At 45.8% G+C, this 19,160-nt stretch overlaps 1 protein-coding gene across 2 annotated transcripts in view; it reads right to left on the bottom strand.

Annotated features, from left to right (window-relative positions):
- Window positions 1–15,843, bottom strand: part of GCKR (glucokinase regulator) — a 100,951-nt gene extending 85,108 nt beyond the window's left edge. The window contains exons 1-7 of one of the 2 annotated variants that reach the window (XM_073672895.1): window positions 15,709–15,843; window positions 11,134–11,219; window positions 10,837–10,992; window positions 9,963–10,031; window positions 9,797–9,865; window positions 9,383–9,456; window positions 9,227–9,293 (exon numbers count right to left, since the gene is read on the bottom strand). In XM_073672895.1, the coding sequence (XP_073528996.1) occupies window positions 9,227–9,293; window positions 9,383–9,456; window positions 9,797–9,865; window positions 9,963–10,031; window positions 10,837–10,992; window positions 11,134–11,193 (495 nt within the window). In that variant the 5' untranslated portion in view covers window positions 11,194–11,219; window positions 15,709–15,843. Of the gene's footprint in view, window positions 1–9,226; window positions 9,294–9,382; window positions 9,457–9,796; window positions 9,866–9,962; window positions 10,032–10,836; window positions 10,993–11,133; window positions 11,220–15,692 lie in introns of both variants that reach the window. The other variant, XM_073672893.1, reaches the window with a different exon arrangement.
- Between the last annotated feature and the right edge of the window lie 3,317 nt (window positions 15,844–19,160).

The raw sequence follows: 19,160 nt of genomic DNA, 5'->3' as shown, positions 1-19,160 counted from the left end.
ATAATGGCCCCACATAGTCCTCCATGCAGTATAATGGGTCCCACTTAGTACTCCATACAGTGTAATGGCCCCACATAGTGCTTCATACAGAATAATGGCCCAACATAGTCCTCCATACAGTATAATGTCCCCACGTAGTCCTCCATACAGTATAATGGCCCCACATAGTTCTCCATACAGTTTAATGGCCACACATAGTTCTCCATACAGTATAAAGGCTTCACATAGTGCTCCATACAGAATAATGGCCTCACATAGTGCTCCATACAGAATAATGTGCCCACATAGTCCTCCATACAGTATAATGGCCCCACATAATCCTCCATACAGTATAAGGGAACTACATAGTCCGCCATACAGTATAATGTGCCCACGTAGTCCTCCATATAGTATAATGGCCCCACATAGTCCTCCATACAGAATAATGGCCCCATATACTCCTCCATACAGTATGATGGCCCCACATAGTCCTCCATACAGTATAATAGGCCCCACAAATTCCTCCATACAGTATATTGGCCCCACATAATTCTCCATACAGTATAATGGGCCCCACAATGCTACTTACAGTATAATGGCCCCACATAATCCTCAATAATGGCCCTACATAGCTTTCCGTACAGTATAATGGCTCCACATAGTCCTTCATACCGTATAATGGCCCCACATAGTCCTCCATACAGTGTAATGGTCCCACATAGTCCTTCATACAGAATAATGGCCACACATAGTCCTCCATACAGTATAATGGGCCCCAAATAGTCCTACTTACAGTATAATGGCCCCACATAGTCCTTCATACAGAATAATGGCACACATAGTCCTCCATACAGTATAATGGGCTCGACATAGTCCTCCATACAGTATAATGGCCCCACATAGTCCTCCAAACAGTATAATGGCCCCAGATAGTCCTCCATACAGAAAAAGGGCCACACATAGTCCTCCTTACAGAATAATGGCCACACATAGTCCTCCTTACAGTATAATGGCCTCGCATACTCCTCCATACAGAATAATGGCCCCACATAGTCCTCCATACAGTATAATAGACCCCACATAGTACTCCATATAGTATAATGGCCCCACATAGTCCTCCATACAGTATAATGGCCCCACATAGTCCTCCATACAGTATAATGGCCCCACATTGTCCTCCATACAGAATAATGGCCCCATATACTCCTCCATACAGTATAATGGCCCCACATAGTCCTCCATACAGTATAATAGGCCCCACAAATTCCTCCATACAGTATATTGGCCCCACATAATTCTCCATACAGTATAATGGGCCCCACAGTGCTACATACAGTATAATGGCCACACATACTCCTCCAAACAGAATAATGGCCTCACATAGTGCTTCATACAGAATAATGTACCCCACTTAGTCCTCCATACAGTATAATGGCCCCACATAGTCCTCCAATGTGTATAATGGACCCCACATAGTCCTCCATACAATATAATGGCCCTACATAGTCCTCCATACAGTATAATGGACCCCATATACTTCTCCACAAATAATAATGGCCCCACATAGTGCTCCATACAGTATTATGATCCCACATAGTCCTTCATACAGTATAATACCCCCACATAGTCATCCATACAGTATAATGGCCCCACATAGTCCTTCATACAGTATAATGGGCCTACATAGTCCTCCATACAGTATTATGGCCCCACATAGTCCTCCATACAGTATATTGGCCCTACATAGTGCTCCATACAGAATAATGGGCCCCACATAGTCCTCCATACACTATAATGGGCCCCACATAGTCGTCCATACAGTATAATGTGCCCACATAGTCCTCCATACAGTATAATGGCCCCACATAATCCTCCATACAGTATAATGGCCCTACATAGTCCGCCATACAGTATAATGTGCCCACATAGTCCTCCATATAGTATAATGGCCCCACATAGTCCTCCATACAGTTCTATGGGCCCACATAGTCCTCCATACAGTATAATGGCTCCACATAGTTCTCCATACAGAAAAATGGGCCCCACATAGTCCTCCATACAGTATAATGGGTCCCACTTAGTTCTCCATACAGTATAATGGCCCTACATAGTCCTCCATACAGTATAATGGGTCCCACTTAGTCCTCCATACAGTATAATGGCCCCACATAGTGCTTCATACAGAATAATGGCCCAACATAGTCCTCCATACAGTATAACATCCCCACGTAGTCCTCCATACAGTATAATGGCCCCACATAGTTCTCCATACAGTTTAATGGCCACACATAGTTCTCCATACAGTATAATGGCTTCACATAGTGCTCCATACAGAATAATGGCCTCACATAGTCCTCCATACAGAATAATGTGCCCACATAGTCCTCCATACAGTATAATGGCCCCACATAATCCTCCATACAGTATAATGGCCCTACATAGTCCGCCATACAGTATAATGTGCCCACATAGTCCTCCATATAGTATAATGGCCCCACATAGTCCTCCATACAGAATAATGGCCCCATATACTCCTCCATACAGTATAATGGCCCCACATAGTCCTCCATACAGTATAATAGGCTCCACAAATTCCTCCATACAGTATATTGGCCCCACATTATTCTCCATACAGTATAATGGGCCCCACAGTGCTACATACAGTATAATGGCCCCACATAATCCTCAATAATGGCCCTACATAGCTTTCCATACAGTATAATGGCCCCACATAGTCCTCCATACCGTATAATGGCCCCACATAGTCCTCCATACAGTGTAATGGTCCCACATAGTCCTTCATACAGAATAATGGCCACACATAGTCCTCCATACAGTATAATGGGCCCCAAATAGTCCTACTTACAGTATAATGGCCCCACATAGTCCTTCATACAGAACAATGGCACACATAGTCCTCCATACAGTATAATGGGCTCCACATAGTCCTCCATACAATATAATGGCCCCACATAGTCCTCCAAACAGTATAATGGCCCCACATAGTCCTCCATACAGAATAAGGGCCACACATAGTCCTCCTTACAGAATAATGGCCACACATAGTCCTCCTTACAGTATAATGGCCCCACATAGTCCTCCATACAGTATAATGGGCCCCACATAGTCCTCCATACAGTATAATGGCCCCACATAGTCCTCCATACAGAATAATGGCCACACATAGTCCTCCTTACAGTATAATGGCCTCGCATACTCCTCCATACAGAATAATGGCCCCACATAGTCCTCCATACAGTATAATAGACCCCACATAGTACTCCATATAGTATAATGGCCCCACATAGTCCTCCATACAGTATAATGGCCCCACATAGTCCTCCATACAGTATAATGGCCCCACATAGTCCTCCATATAGAATAATGGCCCCATATACTCCTCCATACAGTATAATGGCCCCACATAGTCCTCCATACAGTATAATAGGCCCCACAAATTCCTCCATACAGTATATTGGCCCCACATAATTCTCCATACAGTATAATGGGCCCCACAGTGCTACATACAGTATAATGGCCACACATACTCCTCCAAACAGAATAATGGCCTCACATAGTGCTCCATGCAGAATAATGTACCCCACTTAGTCCTCCATACAGTATAATGGCCCCACATAGTCCTCCATACAGTATAATGGACCCCACATAGTCCTCCATACAATATAATGGCCCTACATAGTCCTCCATACAGTATAATGGACCCCATATACTTCTCCACAAATAATAATGGCCCCACATAGTGCTCCATACAGTATTATGATCCCACATAGTCCTTCATACAGTATAATACCCCCACATAGTCATCCATACAGTATAATGGCCCCACATAGTCCTTCATACAGTATAATGGGCCTACTTAGTCCTCCATACAGTATTATGGCCCCACATAGTCCTCCATGCAGTATATTGGCCCTACATAGTGCTCCATACAGAATAATGGGCCCCACATAGTCCTCCATACAGTATAATGGACCCCACATAGTCGTCCATATAGTATAATGTGCCCACATAGTCCTCCATACAGTATAATGGCCCCACATAATCCTCCATACAGTATAATGGCCCTACATAGTCCGCCATACAGTATAATGTGCCCACATAGTCCTCCATATAGTATAATGGCCCCACATAGTCCTCCATACAGAATAATGGCCATATATACTCCTCCATACAGTATAATGGCCTCACATAGTCCTCCATACAGTATAATAGGCCCCACAAATTCCTCCATACAGTATATTGGCTCCACATAATTCTCCATACAGTATAATGGGCCCCACAGTGCTACATACAGTATAATGGCCCCACATAATCCTCAATAATGGCCCTACATAGCTTTCCATAGAGTATAATGGCCCCACATAGTCCTCCATACTGTATAATGGCCCCACATAGTCCTCCATACAGTGTAATGGTCCCACATAGTCCTTCATACAGAATAATGGCCACACATAGTCCTCCATACAGTATAATGGGCCCCAAATAGTCCTACTTACAGTAAAATTGCCCCACATAGTCCTTCATACAGAATAATGGCACATATAGTCCTCCATACAGTATAATGGGCTCCACATAGTCCTCCATACAGTATAATGGCCCCACATAGTCCTCCAAACAGTATAATGGCCCCACATAGTCCTCCATACAGTATAATAGACCCCACATAGTACTCCATATAGTATAATGGCCCCACATAGTCCTCCATACAGTATAATGGCCCCACATAGTCCTCCATACAGTATAATGGCCCCACATAGTCCTCCATACAGAATAATGGCCCCATATACTCCTCCATACAGTATAATCGCCCCACAAATTCCTCCATACAGTATATTGGCCCCACATAATTCTCCATACAGTATAATGGGTCCCACAGTGCTACATACAGTATAATGGCCACACATACTCCTCCAAACAGAATAATGGCCTCAAATAGTGCTCCATACAGAATAATGTACCCCACTTAGTCCTCCATACAGTAAAATGGCCCCACATAGTCCTCCATACAGTATAATGGCCCCACATAGTCCTCCATACAGTATAATGGACCCCACATAGTCCTCCATACAATATAATGGCCCTACATAGTCCTCCATACAGTATAATGGACCTCATATACTTCTCCATAAATAATAATGACCCCACATAGTGCTCCATACAGTATTATGTTCCCAAATAGTCCTTCATACAGTATAATACCCCCACATAGTCATCCATACAGTATAATGGCCCTACATAGTCCTTCATACAGTATAATGGGCCTACATAGTCCTCCATACAGTATTATGGCCCACATAGTCCTCCATACAGTATATTGGCCCTACATAGTGCTCCATACAGAATAATGGGCCCCACCTAGTCCTCCATACAGTATAATGGGCCCCACATAGTCCTCCATACAGTATAATGTGCCCACATAGTCCTCCATACAGTATAATGGCCCCACATAATCCTCCATACAGTATAATGGCCCTACATAGTCTGCCATACAGTATAATGTGCCCACATAGTCCTCCATACAGTATAATGGCCCCACATAGTGCCACATACAGCATAATGGGCTCCACATAGTCCTCCATACAGTATAATGGCTCCACATAGTTCTCCATACAGTATAATGGGTCCCACATAGTCTTCCATACATAATAATGGGCTCACATAATCCACCATACAGTATAATGGCCCCACATAGTCCTCCATACAGTTAATAGCCCCACATAGTCCTCCATACAGTATAATGGGCCCCACATAGTCCTCCATACAGTATAATAAGTCCCACATAGTCCTCCATACAATATAATGGGCTCCACATAGTCCTCCATACAGTATGAGTCCGACATAGTCCTCCATACAGTATAATGGGCCCCACATAGTCCTCCATACAGTACAAAGGGCCCCACATAGTCCTCCATACAGTATATTGACTCCCACATAGTCCTCCATACAATATAATGGGCCCCACACTGTCCTCCATACAGCATAATGGGCCCCACATAGTCCTCCATACAGTATAATGGGCCCCACACTGTCCTCCATACAGTATGATGGGCCCCACATAGTCCTCCATACAGTATAATGTCCCCACATAGTCCTCCATACAGTATAATGGACCCACATAGTCCTCCATACAGTATAATGGCCCCACATAGTCCTCCATACAGAATAATGGGCCCCATATAACGCTCCATACAGTATAATGGGCCCCACATAGTCCTCCATACAGTATAATGAGTCCCACATAGTCCTCCATACAGTATAAAGGGCCCCACATAGTCGTCCATACTGTATAATGGCCCCACATAGTCCTCCATACAGTATAATGGCCCCACATAGTCCTCCATACAGTATAATGGGCCCCACATAGTCCTCCATACAGTATATTGACTCCCACATAGTCTTCCATACAGTATAATGGGCCCCACATAGTCCTCCATACAGTATAATGGCCCCACATTGTCCTCCATACAGAATAATGGCCCCACATTGTCCTCCATACAGTATAATGAGTCTCACATAGTCCTCCATACAGTATAATGGCCCCACATAGTCCTCCATACAGTATAATGGGCCCCACATTGTCCTCCATACAGTATAATGAGTCCCACATAGTCCTCCATACAGTATAATGGCCCCACATAGTCCTCCATACAGTATAATGGCCCCACATAGTCCTCCATACAGAATAATGGGCCCCATATAACGCTCCATACAGTATAATGGGCCCCACATAGTCCTCCATACAGTATAATGAGTCCCACATAGACCTCCATACAGTATAAAGGGCCCCACATAGTCCTCCATACAGTATAATGGCCCCACATAGTCCTCCATAAAGTATAATGGCCCCACATAGTCCTCCATACAGAATAATGGGCCCCATATAACGCTCCATACAGTATAATGGGCCCCACATAGTCCTCCATACAGTATAATGAGTCCCACATAGACCTCCATACAGTATAAAGGGCCCCACATAGTCCTCCATACAGTATAATGGGTCCCACATAGTCCTCCATACAGTATAATGGCCCCACATAGTCCTCCATACAGTATAATGGGCCCCACATAGTCCTCCATACAGTATATTGACTCCCACATAGTCCTCCATACAGTATAATGGGCCCCACATAGTCCTCCATACAGTATAATGAGTCCCATATAGTCCTCCATACAGTATAATGGCCCCATATTGTCCTCCATACAGTATAATGGGCCCCACATAGTCCTCCATACAGTATAATGGCCCCATATGCTCCTCCATACAGTATAATGGCCCCACATAGTGCTCCATACAGTATAATGGCCCCATATACTCCTCCATACAGTATAATGGCCCCACATAGTGCTCCATACAGTATAATGGGCCCACATAGTCCTCCTTACTGTATAATGAATCCCACATAGTGCTCCATACAGTATAATGGGCCCAACAAAGTCCTCCATACAGTATAATGGCCCCACATAGTCCTCCATACAGTATATTGACTCCCACATAGTCCTCCATACAGTATAATGGGCCCCACATAGTCCTCCATACAGTATAATGGCCCCACATAGTCCTCCATACAGTATAATGGGCCCCACATAGTCCTCCATAGAGTATATTGACTCCCACATAGTCTTCCATACAGTATAATGGGCCCCACATAGTCCTCCATACAGTATAATGGCCCCACATTGTCCTCCATACAGTATAATGAGTCCCACATAGTCCTCCATACAGTATAAAGGGCCCCACATAGTCCTCCATACAGTATATTGACTCCCACATAGTCTTCCATACAGTATAATGGCCCCACATTGTCCTCCATACAGTATAATGAGTCCCACATAGTCCTCCATACAGAATAATGGTGCCACATAGTCCTCCATACAGTATAATGGCCCCACATAGTCCTCCATACAGTATAATGGGCCCCACATAGTCCTCCATACAGTATATTGACTCCCACATAGTCTTCCATACAGTATAATGGCCCCACATTGTCCTCCATACAGTATAATGAGTCCCACATAGTCCTCCATACAGAATAATGGTGCCACATAGTCCTCCATACAGTATAATGGGCCCACATAGTCCTCCATACAGTATAATGGGCCCCACATAGTCCTCCATACAGTATAATGGCCACACATAGTCCTCCATACAGTATAATGGGCCCCACATAGTCCTCCATACAGTATAATGGGCCCCACATAGTCCTCCATACAGTATAATGGCCCCACATAGTGCTCCATACAGTATAATGGGCCCAACATAAGGGCGGTGATTCTGGTGTCACGGTACAAATATAATCACCCTGGGGCCAGATTTGGTCCATGGGCCAGAGTTTGACATGTATGGAATAAAATAGTAAGGAAGAGGAAGAACAAAGAAGAGGAGGAGGAACTTGAAGGAAAAGGAAGATATAAGTGAAGTGGAAAATGAGGTTGGAAATCAGAGATAAGCTGGAAAACTGAGCAAGACCAGAAAAGAGGAGGAAGAAGAAGGACAGACTGAAGGGGGAGGACAAGGAAGAAGAGCAATAGGCAGAAGATGATGAGGAGGAGAGACTAGGTGATAATATGGGGGCAGCAGAGAAGATGAGGACAGGGTCACTTACAACAAGTTCCCCTGCTACAGTATTTTATTCTTCTGGTGTTATGTAATAAGTGGTATAATTTTCGGAGTGATACCTTGTTCTTGTGTGTCACATGCTATTCCTGTCCATTTCATTAGCAGTGTTACTTTTGTATTTGGATAAAAAAATATTGCAATTTTTTTTTGTGGCCACTAGATGTCAGCACAACTGGCTGTACGCCAGAGAACCACCTCATTTTACAGCTTGCTGTAAAACAGAAGACTATCACATTATCACTGGTGGAGAAATGGTTAGTTATGATTCTGTTCTACTGTCTGAGCCAAGATATGTAGCAGTCACACTGACGGTAGAAGATAGCAAGCGAATTAGGTACAACCCATGGCGAGGAGTGATGTTTTTAGAAGAAAGCCACCATGTTTTGCTGATCCTGGATAACCCTTTTAATTTTGGGTCAGATGTAATAGTATCTTAGCGATATGGAGCACTTATTTCTGTCTGAGACTCCTCGCACCTTAAACACAGAAGTGACTGATTCTGATCAGATCCTGTCTGTGGGTTCTGGGACTGTCGTCTGCAGGTACTGTATATGATGGTCCATGAAGTATGTTGTACACGGTCTCCCTGGTGGCCCAGTAGTCACTTACTTTTTGCAGCTCCTCTTGTCCCCGGGCAGGGTCGTCCTCAGGTGCTTCCTGAGCTGTCACAATAGATCTGCAGATTAAATAAGTTACCGGAAAAGTTTCATCTCTGCCAGAAAAAAGCGGTGGATTGTACGTCACTGGCACAACAATGGCACCCACCTGTCCCCTCCTGCAATAATGTAGGTATAACACGGGCTCTGGTGGAGGCCTCTCATCAGACGATTGAAGGAATTCTACAGATAGGAATTATGAGATGATATGAGGAAGTCTAAGACCAGAACATGGAGAAGGATGAAGAACTGGAGGAGGTCATGGGGGTGGGCAGCTCAGTGGTCAGTGCTTGGATATCTGACCAATGATGACTCCTGTATTGGTCCGCGTATGTTTTCCATGTTCTTGAGTTGTTTCCTCCCGAACTCCAGAAGTATGGGTCACTATTTGAGAGTTTACAGGGGCAGGAACCCTTAAAAAATGTATAACAAGAGACTCCGACTTCTAAAGGAAAGCCTGGCTACCACTCATAACTGATGAATGAAGATCCATATGGTGGTGAAAGAGAAGAGTAGGACTCACCGCAAGGAGCACTGCCAGCCGACCAGATGTGCCGCATCCACTGAGGACTATGAGGCCATCATCTGGATTCTGCAGGACAGAAGACTCATCAGCCCCTCATCATTTCCTCGAGTACAGCAGTATATACTATATTCTGCAAATTAACGTTCAATCCAGGCATGATTACCTCTATGATCTGCTGCACCTTCTTAGCAATGTCCCCGACAGTCTTCAGGATGGACTCGCTGTACAGTCTCTGGGGAACACAGGGTTATTGTCAGTGAAATATCTTCATAAATGGTAATTAGTTCAATGATTATTGGAATTCACCCCAATAATGATGTAGAACCATAAATGTGCACGAATCTAGTGATCACGGATGTGGGAAGACGTTACTGGTTTCCTACAGAAGTCCTCAGTATAAGATATACAGTGTGGGTGTGCCATCACCAGCAAGACGTTACCATGAAATCATGAGTTCATCAGATACATCACAATTCGTCCTTATCTATGGAAGGTGGACTCCTCAGTATTTCATGCCCATAGTTATCTTTCTCGATATCACTTCCTGGTTATTCTCCTATTCATCATCTCCCATGCCCGGCATTCTCTCTGCCTTATTCCATGGTTCTCAGCTCATCCCTCACTTCTTTGGTCCCAATACCTTGGCTCTCATCCTTTACCCCATTTGTTCCCCCAACTTCCATGCCCACAGTTCACTCCCTAAGCATCATCCCCTGATTTTCTTCTTATCCCTCACCATATGCTTTCTTCTCACCATCCCTCCTCACTTTGGTCACTTCATCATTTCTCCTGCCCATGGTTCACTCGGCCTTACTATCTGGTTTTTCCTCTCATCCCGCACCACATAGTTTTTTTCCCGTTCCACGAGTCTTCTCTCATTTCTCATCTCATTGGTTCCCCATCATCTATCATTTCCACACTTTTCCTGGCCTTACAATCTGGTTTTCCTCTGATCCCTCAAATCATTGGTCCCTTCACCATCTCAAGTCAATGGTTCTCTTGGCCTAACCTCTTGGTTCTTCTTTCCCATTCCCCACCTGATAGTTGATAATGGTCTCATCTTCCTCCTGGAAGATTTCAGCATCGCAGTCTCGTAGGAGCTGGACCAGTGTGATGGCGTCAGCTTTGTCCAGTTCTCTGGTAATGGGATTGGACTTTTCACTGATTGGCAGAGATTCTTCATAACCAGCGAGCTAGACAGAAATAGGACCAGGAGACATGTCACTCGTGAGATTTTTGAGCACCACTGTCTTGTAGACCTCTTCATAACCCACAATCGTACATTGATCTACCAGTATATTTGTGGTTAAAATGTCATGGAAGCTTGCTTTTACCTCCCATTTTCCGGGGTCTGGAGTGTCTATGATGTGTTTGTATTTGCGGGTGCCTCTCATGGCAGTGAGTGATTTAAAAGTAGTCTCTAAAAAGAAGAAAAACACAAACCAAAGAGTTAGACAAGGTCTGAAAGTTCAAGCACTATGATGTCAAATACTGGACTCTTTGCTGTTAATAATTGTCTGAATGTCGAAGTAAAGTTTCTCCTTGTAATGAGCAGCAAGTTGGTGTAAAGAGACTTATAGACCCTGCAATACTCCCCCCGGAAAATGAATAAGCAAATCACCTCTTCAGAGTGGAAAAGGACTGGACCCCGTAGTGCCACCAATTGAAGGTAGCAACCCTAAAATTCAATATTTACCCTTTAAAGGGCCTTGCCACACGACTTTAGATAGGACGTCAAACCATGATGAGGGGAAAAATCTCCGAAATATTTCTGCTAATGGAGCTTCTGTTTGGGCTTCCTATTTCAAGGCACGTGTCAAGGCTGGAAAGACTCTTTAAAGGTTTATTATTGACTTCATCAATGACCTTTTCCAATAGGGGGCACTAGAGTGCCTGTCCTTTTTTTCTCTGATCGTTCTTCTTTAGAAATCTGGGATATCAGGGCGAACAGTCTAAAAATATAGAAAACAGAACTTGTCCTGACGGCAGCAGTCCAAAACTACAACTCCCTGCCACTCAATGACTGCTAAGAATATAGGAAACTGGAGAAGGATTTGTCTCTTGAAGCCTCCAATTTGTCCAGCATAAACTGTACACAGATCACACCTATGGAGCGTTTGTCAGGTACCCTATGAGAAGACGACCAGATATGAGGAGTCAATGACGGGCACAGTCTATACCTACGGTTCATTACCTAATGATTTAGGATATCACTGTCACGCCAGGTGTGAGTGCAACACAGAGAATCAGGCCAGGTGTGAGTGCAACACAGGGGGGAAAGGTAAAGGGAGCCCAGACACTAGGGAAAGGGGAAGTGGTGACCTCCTAAACTGGACTAGCATCACCCTGTCTTCCCCTACCATCCCTATACAGCCTCCGCAGCTGTCGCCAATCACGTGCCTCGCCCTACTATCCCTGGCATAAGGCTATAGCTGCAATAGCTGAGGGTGGAAGGAGATGAGCACTAGTCAACCTCCACTACCACTCTAAAGACAAAAGGGGAAGACAACACAGGGGAACAACAACATAGCGTTAGAAGAAACTCCTATAGGGCCCACGGCCTCAAGACTCCAGAGAGGACGTGATGCTGCTTCAGCCAAGTTCCAAGTAGAAATGAGTATAACCGGCAACGCCCACCTGGAGAAATCAGGTATATATACACCAAGGCCAGAGGGAGGTTGTCGCTGGGTCCTAAAGACAGCCTCCTATCTAGGCAGCTGTCTGCATTGCCAAACGTGGAGATCTCCAGCAAACCACTGCAGGATGACTGTCTGTCACCTCTGACACACCCGTGACAATCACCTCCCCACCAAGTGAACTAATCCCCCAGTAATCCAGAATATCACCCATCAATTCAAAAAAACATACACCTCGGTAATCCAGTATATCATCCCTTAATGCAACAAAACATCCATCCTGGCTATCCAGGATATAACCAAATAATCCAACATAACATGCAACCTAGAAAAAAAATGGGATATCAAGCATTGCTCAGATATATCATGCAGAATACCAGTAATCCAAGGTATTACATCAGACTACAACTCTAATTTGTAAGAGAGAATACACCCTATTACATCAGGTTGTCCTCCAAATATCTCATTCAAACTGGCCTCCAACAATCTCATACCTACTGTCCTCTAACCATCTTATATCTACTGTCCTCCAACAATCTAAACATCTCAAATTTACTGTCCTCCAACCATCTCATTTCTACTTTCCTCCATGCATCTCACATCTACGGTCCTCCAAATATCTCAAACCTTGTGTCCTCCAATAATCATCTCATATCTACTGTCTTCCAACCATGTCATAGCTATTGCCCTCTAAACATCTCATACCTGCTGTTTCTAATCATCTCCTACCTAGTGGCTTTAACCATATCATATCTACTGTTCTCCAACAATCAAACATGTACTGTCCTCCAACCATCTCATACCTTCTGTCCTCCAAACATCTCCTACCTACTGTCTTCCAACCATTTCATATATTCTGTTCTCCAACCATCTCATATTTACGGTGTTCCAATCATTTCATACCTACTGTCCTCCAGCCATTTCATAACTACTGTCCTCCAGCCATTTCATACCTACTGTCCTCCAGTCATTTTATACCTACTGTCCACTTTCTTCTTTCTTTACACCAGGGGTGGGGAACCTCAGGCCCGTGGGCCATTTACGGCCCTCGATAACCTTTTATCTGGCCCCCGGCAGATTCACGGGGACTACAGCGCTTTGGCCGACAGCTATATTTTGACGGCCTCCAGCCCATTCATTTCATCTTGATCTGTGAGCCCATGCACGCAGTGTTCACTACTGAACTACTGAGGCGCGTGCAATGAAAGATTACGTCCTGACACCAGTGCCAGGACGTACTTTGTGGGCAGAGTTAGCGCACAATGTGTACGACCCCTGAAGGATGGTATACATATCCAAATGGCCCCTGGCATCAAAAAAGATTCCCCACCCCTGCCTTAAACCATCTTCCATTCACAATTCTCCAAATTTCTCCTCTTTAGTGTCCTCTCACCCTTTTATATGGCATCATACTGATTTCTTAGCTAAAGCATCTATCATAAGATGTAGAGTTTCCTTACTGGTGTCTTCATCTATCTCAGTGTGATTTGTATGAGAGCTTAGCTGCTGATCTTCACACTTGGCTCAGGCAGCAGTCCTTGCTTGTCTCGGAGGTACGTGTACCATACCTACTGTGCTCCCAACATTCATGTCTACTGCCCTCCAAACATCTCTTACCTGCTATCCTCCAACCATGCAATATATCTGTATATTGTCTTTTTACAATCTCATATTTACTGTCCTCCAACCATCTCATATCTACTGTCCTCCAACCATCGTATATTTACTGTCCTCAAAATATCTCATACCTACAGTCCTCCAACCATCTCATATGTACTGTCCTCCATCCATCGTATATTTACTGTCCTCCAACCATCTCATATCTACTGTCATCCAACCATCTCATATCTACTGTCCTCCAACTATCTCATATTTACTGTACTCCAACCATATTATACCTACTGTCCTTCAACCATCTCATATCTACTGTCCTCCAACCATCTCATATCTACTGTCCTCCATCCAACATATATTTACTGTCCTCCAACCATCTCATATCTACTGTCATCCAACCATCTCATATCTACTGTCCTCCAACTATCTCATATTTACTGTACTCCAACCATATTATACCTACTGTCCTTCAACCATCTAATATTTACTGTCTTTCAACCATCTCATATTTACTGTCCTCCAACTATCTCATATTTACTGTACTCCAACCATCTCATACCTACTGTCCTTCAACCATCTCATATTTACTGTCCTCCAACTATCTCATATTTACTGTACTCCAACCATCTCATACCTACTGTCCTTCAACCATCTCATATTTACTGTCTTTCAACCATCTCATACCTACTGTCCTCCAACCATCTCATATCTACTGTCCTCCAACTATCTCATATTTACTGTACTCCAACCATCTCATATCTACTGTCCTCCAACTATCTCATATTTACTGTACTCCAACCATCACATACCTACTGTCCTTCAACCATCTCATATTTACTGTCTTTCAACCATCTCATACCTACTGTCCTCCAACCATCTCATATCTACTGTCCTCCAACTATCTCATATTTACTGTCCTCCAACCATCTCATATCTACTGTCCTCCAACTATCTCATATTTACTGTACTCCAACCATCTCATACCTACTGTCCTTCAACCATCACATATTTACTGTCTTTCAACCATCTCATACTTACTGTCCTTCAACCATCTCATATCTACTGTCCTCCAACTATCTCATATTTACTGTCCTCCAACCATCTCATATCTACTGTCCTCCAACTATCTCATATTTACTGTACTCCAACCATCTCATATCTACTGTCCTCCAACTATCTCATATTTACTGTACTCCAACCATCACATACCTACTGTCCTTCAACCATCTCATATTTACTGTCTTTCAACCATCTCATACCTACTGTCCTCCAACCATCTCATATCTACTGTCCTCCAACTATCTCATATTTACTGTCCTCCAACCATCTCATATCTACTGTCCTCCAACTATCTCATATTTACTGTACTCCAACCATCTCATATCTACTGTCCTCCAACTATCTCATATTTACTGTACTCCAACCATTTCATACCTACTGTCATTTTTCTTCTGTCCTAAAATGATTTTAAATGCACTGTCCTCCAAATATCTCCTATTTAGTGTCCTTTGACCCTTCCATATGGCATCATATTGGTTTCTTAGGTGGAGGATCTAGCATAAGATGGGACAGGGTCTCCTTACTGGTCTGTTCATCTATCTGAGTGTGATTTGTATGAGAGCTCAGCTGGCTCATTCCTATACCTGCAGATCTTCACACCTGCTTCAGTTTGCAGTCCTTGCTTGTCTCGGAGGTAATTGATTGCAGTCTCTTGCTCTGTATGGTTTTGGTGCTCAGTCCCAGATTAAATCCCTAGAGTTCTTGTTTGTCTCATTGTTATCAGATCAACATTGTAATGATTAAACTTTCTGGTTAAACGTCAAACTTCACTTGTCAGTGAAAAACTCAGAAAAATACCTCCTCCCCCCCTGGGAGGCCGGATGGTGGACGGTACAGGACACTCTGCACTTCTAATTTATTTATATGTAGAAAAAACAGCAAGGACAGGATTTACAAAAAAAACATAACTTTTATTCCATGTTGCACTAAAAATATCATGATTCAGTAAAATTCAGCCTGGCTGGTGCGACGTCACCATTGTGGGGTGATGCACAGATGGCGTTGTGCTAACATTGGTGTTCGAAAGTTGTGCAGGGGATCCTGGAAGGTGAGAGATTCACAAACCTCCTGTTCAGCTGCCAAAGACTACTGTCCTGGACGATAGACCGGAGACTCTTTATTAAGGAACCACTCCAGCCGTGAAAAAAACAACTCGCTGGCGTGGTGCTTTAAAGGTAACCAAAATAAGCAAACAAAAAACATCAATGGCATGCACCAGCAGCCACAGCGCCATCCACAGGCAAACAGTGCCTTCAACAAATGCAACTGACCAAATGGATGCTCAGTTGCAGGGAGAAAATGGAGCCCCCATCCACTCAGGGGGCCATGACTGACACCCACTGAGCTCACTCTGGATTAAATAGGATGTCCAAACAGGGCCACACTGGCTAAAAAAGAAAAAAGTAGTAACACGGACACTCGCCTTCACCTCACAGCACCAGTTTACATGATGAAGTTCTAATTTTGCAAGAACATTTCTATATATAATGCAGAAGGGGTGGGGCATTTACAAAACACCGCCCAAAAAATGAGCATTCTGGGTATTTAGGGGTCCCAATCTAGTATTCATGTTTCTCAGGTATCAAAGTACAAATACTTTCGCAGTCACCTCTGGTCTCTTCATCTTGGCTTTATCTTGGTTGAACTGAACAGTGTGAATGGCAGGAAGTGCCTGCAGTGACCCAGCCCAGCCAATCACTGGCTACAGCAGAGACCCAGCGCAGCCAATCACTGGCTACAGCAGTGACCCAGCCCAGCCAATCACTGGCTACAGCAGTGACCCAGCCCAGCCAATCACTGGCTACAGCAGAGACCCAGCCCAGCCAATCACTGGCTACAGCAGTGACCCAGCCCAGCCAATCACTGGCTACAGCAGTGACCCAGCCCAGCCAATCACTGGCTACAGCAGAGACCCAGCCCAGCCAATCACTGGCTACAGCAGTGACCCAGCCCAGCCAATCACTGGCTACAGCAGAGACCCAGCCCAGCCAATCACTGGCTACAGCAGTGACCCAGCCCAGCCAATCACTGGCTACAGCAGAGACCCAGCTCAGCCAATCACTGGCTACAGCAGAGACCCAGCCCAGCCAATCACTGGCTACAGCAGAGACCCAGCCCAGCCAATCACTGGCTACAGCAGAGACCCAGCACAGCCAATCACTGGCTACAGCAGTGACCCAGCCCAGCCAATCACTGGCTACAGCAGTGACCCAGCCCAGCCAATCACTGGCTACAGCAGAGACCCAGCAGAGCCAATCACTGGCTACAGCAGAGACCCAGCCCAGCTAATCACTGGCTACAGCAGAGACCCAGCCCAGCTAATCACTGGCTACAGCAGAGACCCAGCCCAGCCAATCACTGGCTACAGCAGTGACCCAGCCCAGCCAATCACTGGTTATAGCAGAGACCCAGCCCAGCCAATCACTGGCTACAGCAGAGACCCAGCACAGCCAATCACTGGCTACAGCAGAGACCCAGCCCAGCCAATCACTGGCTACAGCAGAGACCCAGCCCAGCCAATCACTGGCTACAGCAGAGACCCAGCCCAGCTAATCACTGGCTACAGTAGAGACCCAGCCCAGCCAATCACTGGCTACAGCAGAGACCCAGCACAGCCAATCACTGGCTACAGCAGTGACCCAGCCCAGCCAATCACTGGCTACAGCAGTGACCCAGCCCAGCCAATCACTGGCTACAGCAGAGACCCAGCACAGCCAATCACTGGCTACAGCAGAGACCCAGCCCAGCTAATCACTGGCTACAGCAGTGACCCAGCCCAGCTAATCACTGGCTACAGCAGAGACCCAGCCCAGCCAATCACTGGCTACAGCAGAGACCCAGCCCAGCCAATCACTGGCTACAGCAGAGACCCAGCCCAGCCAATCACTGGCTACAGCAGAGACCCAGCCCAGCTAATCACTGGCTACAGTAGAGACCCAGCCCAGCCAATCACTGGCTACAGCAGAGACCCAGCACAGCCAATCACTGGCTACAGCAGTAACCCAGCCCAGCCAATCACTGGCTACAGCAGTGACCCAGCCCAGCCAATCCCTGGCTACAGCAGAGACCCAGCAAAGCCAATCACTGGCTACAGCAGAGACCCAGCCCAGCTAATCACTGGCTACAGCAGAGACCCAGCACAGCCAATCACTGGCTACAGCAGTGACCCAGCCCAGCCAATCACTGGCTACAGCAGTGACCCAGCCCAGCCAATCACTGGCTACAGCAGAGACCCAGCACAGCCAATCACTGGCTACAGCAGAGACCCAGCCCACCTAATCACTGGCTACAGCAGAGACCCAGCACAGCCAATCACTGGCTACAGCAGTGACCCAGCCCAGCCAATCACTGGCTACAGCAGTGACCCAGCCCAGCCAATCACTGGCTACAGCAGTCACCCAGCCCAGCCAATCACTGGCTACAGCAGAGACCCAGCCCAGCCAATCACTGGCTACAGCAGAGACCCAGCCCAGTCAAACACTGGCTACAGCAGAGACCCAGCCCAGCTAATCACTGGCTACAGCAGAGACCCAGCACAGCCAATCACTGGCTACAGCAGTGACCCAGCCCAGCCAATCACTGGCTACAGCAGTGACCCAGCCCAGCCAATCTCTGGCTACAGCAGAGACCCAGCACAGCCAATCACTGGCTACAGCAGAGACCCAGCCCAGCCAATCACTGGCTACAGCAGAGACCCAGCCCAGCCAATCACTGGCTACAGCAGTGACCCAGCCCAGCCAATCTCTGGCTACAGCAGAGACCCAGCACAGCCAATCACTGGCTACAGCAGAGACCCAGCCCAGCTAATCGCTGGCTACAGCAGAGACCCAGCCCAGCTAATCACTGGCTACAGCAGAGACCCAGCCCAGCCAATCACTGGCTACAGCAGTGACCCAGCCCAGCCAATCACTGGTTACAGCAGAGACCCAGCCCAGCCAATCACTGGCTACAGCAGAGACCCAGCCCAGCTAATCACTGGCTACAGCAGTGACCCAGCCCAGCTAATCACTGGCTACAGCAGAGACCCAGCCCAGCCAATCACTGGCTACAGC

The sequence above is a fragment of the Phyllobates terribilis genome, unplaced genomic scaffold (genome assembly GCF_046119375.1).
Source record: "Phyllobates terribilis strain yellow unplaced genomic scaffold, ASM4611937v1 Scaffold_3__8_contigs__length_932513732, whole genome shotgun sequence".
Lineage (NCBI taxonomy): Eukaryota > Metazoa > Chordata > Amphibia > Anura > Dendrobatidae > Phyllobates > Phyllobates terribilis.
Note: the sequence above shows the minus strand (reverse complement) of the source record. Positions and strands in the feature narration are given on the sequence as shown.